Source organism: Salpingoeca rosetta (assembly GCF_000188695.1).
Source record: "Salpingoeca rosetta unplaced genomic scaffold supercont1.4, whole genome shotgun sequence".
NCBI lineage: Eukaryota > Choanoflagellata > Craspedida > Salpingoecidae > Salpingoeca > Salpingoeca rosetta.
Window position 1 is genome coordinate 2,002,644 of NW_004754930.1, and position 1,760 is coordinate 2,004,403.

The 1,760-nt window shown below is 61.9% G+C and overlaps 1 protein-coding gene across 1 annotated transcript in view; it reads left to right on the forward strand.

The window, feature by feature from the left end:
- The window catches only part of PTSG_01501 (uncharacterized protein), a gene marked incomplete at its 3' end in the record, with an annotated part of 4,112 nt that extends 2,468 nt beyond the window's left edge, over window positions 1–1,644 (forward strand). Inside the window, exons 2-4 of the mRNA XM_004997421.1 lie at window positions 102–934; window positions 1,146–1,490; window positions 1,610–1,644. Of these exons, the coding sequence (XP_004997478.1) occupies window positions 102–934; window positions 1,146–1,490; window positions 1,610–1,644 (1,213 nt within the window). The remainder of the gene's footprint in view (window positions 1–101; window positions 935–1,145; window positions 1,491–1,609) is intronic.
- Between the last annotated feature and the right edge of the window lie 116 nt (window positions 1,645–1,760).

Genomic DNA, 1,760 nt, shown 5'->3' on the forward strand with positions numbered 1-1,760 from the left:
TTGGCCTGACAAACTTCAGTTGTCTTCCGGAGGTACCGGTCCCTCCGCCCCTCGCGCGCGCTCGACAATTGGCCACGTGATATGGTTTGACGCGATGGAAGACGGCGGACGTGGTGGTCGTGGCTCCGGTGCTGGCGCGCCAGCAGGAGCTGCCTTCCACATCACAATGATCCCTGCACGGCATCAGGCGAGACGCAACCACAGCAGCAGCTCGTGCTCGTTGACGCGCAGCCCATTGACTTTGAGGCATCGCAGACCTTCGACGTCACACTGGCATGCAGCGATGGCAACGGCGGCGCTACCGACGCCACATTCACCCTCACTGTGCAAGACGTGAACGAACCGCCAACAGCCATTGCGCTCTCGTCCACGCAGGCTGCAGAGGACGTGCCTGTGGGCAGCACCGTTGCCTCCATCATTGTTGTGGACCAGGACGCAGGCGACACACACAACGTCACTGTGGCCAGCGAACCTGCGGGTGTGTTTGAGGCTGTGCGCAACCCATCCACGGGCGCATACGCGCTTGTCCTGGCTTCACCCTTGGACTTTGAGACACAGGACAGCGTCGCCGTCATCATTCGCGCCGAGGACAGTGCACACAACGTGCTGCAGACCACCATCACTGTGAGCGTGCTTGACGCGAACGACCCACCAAGCGCAGTCACGCTGCAGCCTTCCTCTCTGAACGAGCACAGTGCAGCCGGCACAGTGGTGGGCATTGTCTCTGCCACGGACCAAGACGACCCGTCCGCCACCACTCCCATCACCATCCACGTGCTTGCCGGTCACAACTCGGGCCTGTTTGAGGTGCAGCCCATCAATACATCCTCTCCACAGCAACAGCAGCAGCTTGTGTTTGTTGGAGCACCAGATGCCATTGACTTTGAGGTGTCGAGTGTGGTGGAGGTGGATGTGCAGGCCGAGGACAGCGAGGGTGCGCGCGACGCCGTCACCACGCTGTTCATAGACGTGGTTGATGTGCCCGAGGCACCACGCCAGCTGTCCTTACAAGGCGATGTGGTGGAGGAGAACGCCGTTGCCACGGCTGTTGGCATCGTCTCTGTCCTCGACCCTGACGCGGGTGCAAGCGTGTCGCTGTACCTCGCTGCTCGGCCCGACGACGTGTGTTGGCGATGTGGCAACAGGTGGCACGCGGTGCACGGCCACGCTCAGCACGACCTTCGCTGCTGCCAACGCGCCAAACTACGAGGAGACCCCCTTTGTGGACGTGGTCGTCGTTGCCACGGACTTGCTGTACACGGTGTTTAACACCTTCAACATCACCATCCTCAACGTCAACGAGCCACCGTACTTGCTGGAGCTCAGCACGAGCTCTGTTGCGGAGAACACGCCACCAGGCATCCCCATCGCTACCATCGTTGCGTTTGATGAGGACAGGAGCGGTGACGAGCACACGTGCCAGCTGCTCTTTGGCGGCGACAGCGCCTTGCTCTCCTTGTTGCCGCCCAACACACTCACCGTGGCCGCGGGTATGACCGTCAACTTCGAGGAGCGCGCCTCGCTCACGTTTGCTGTGTGGTGCAGCGACGTCAACGACGGCACCGTGTTCGCGACAGCCAACCTCACCCTCGATGTGGTGGACGTGCAGGAGCCACCCACGGCCGTCGTGTTTGCTGCGTCTGAGCCTGTGCCGGAGGTTCGCTCGCAGGCGATTGTCCTTGGCACGCTGAGCACGATTGACGAGGACGCGCAGGACAGCACCATCTTTGTGCTCTCGGACAATGACGGCGGGCGCCTGA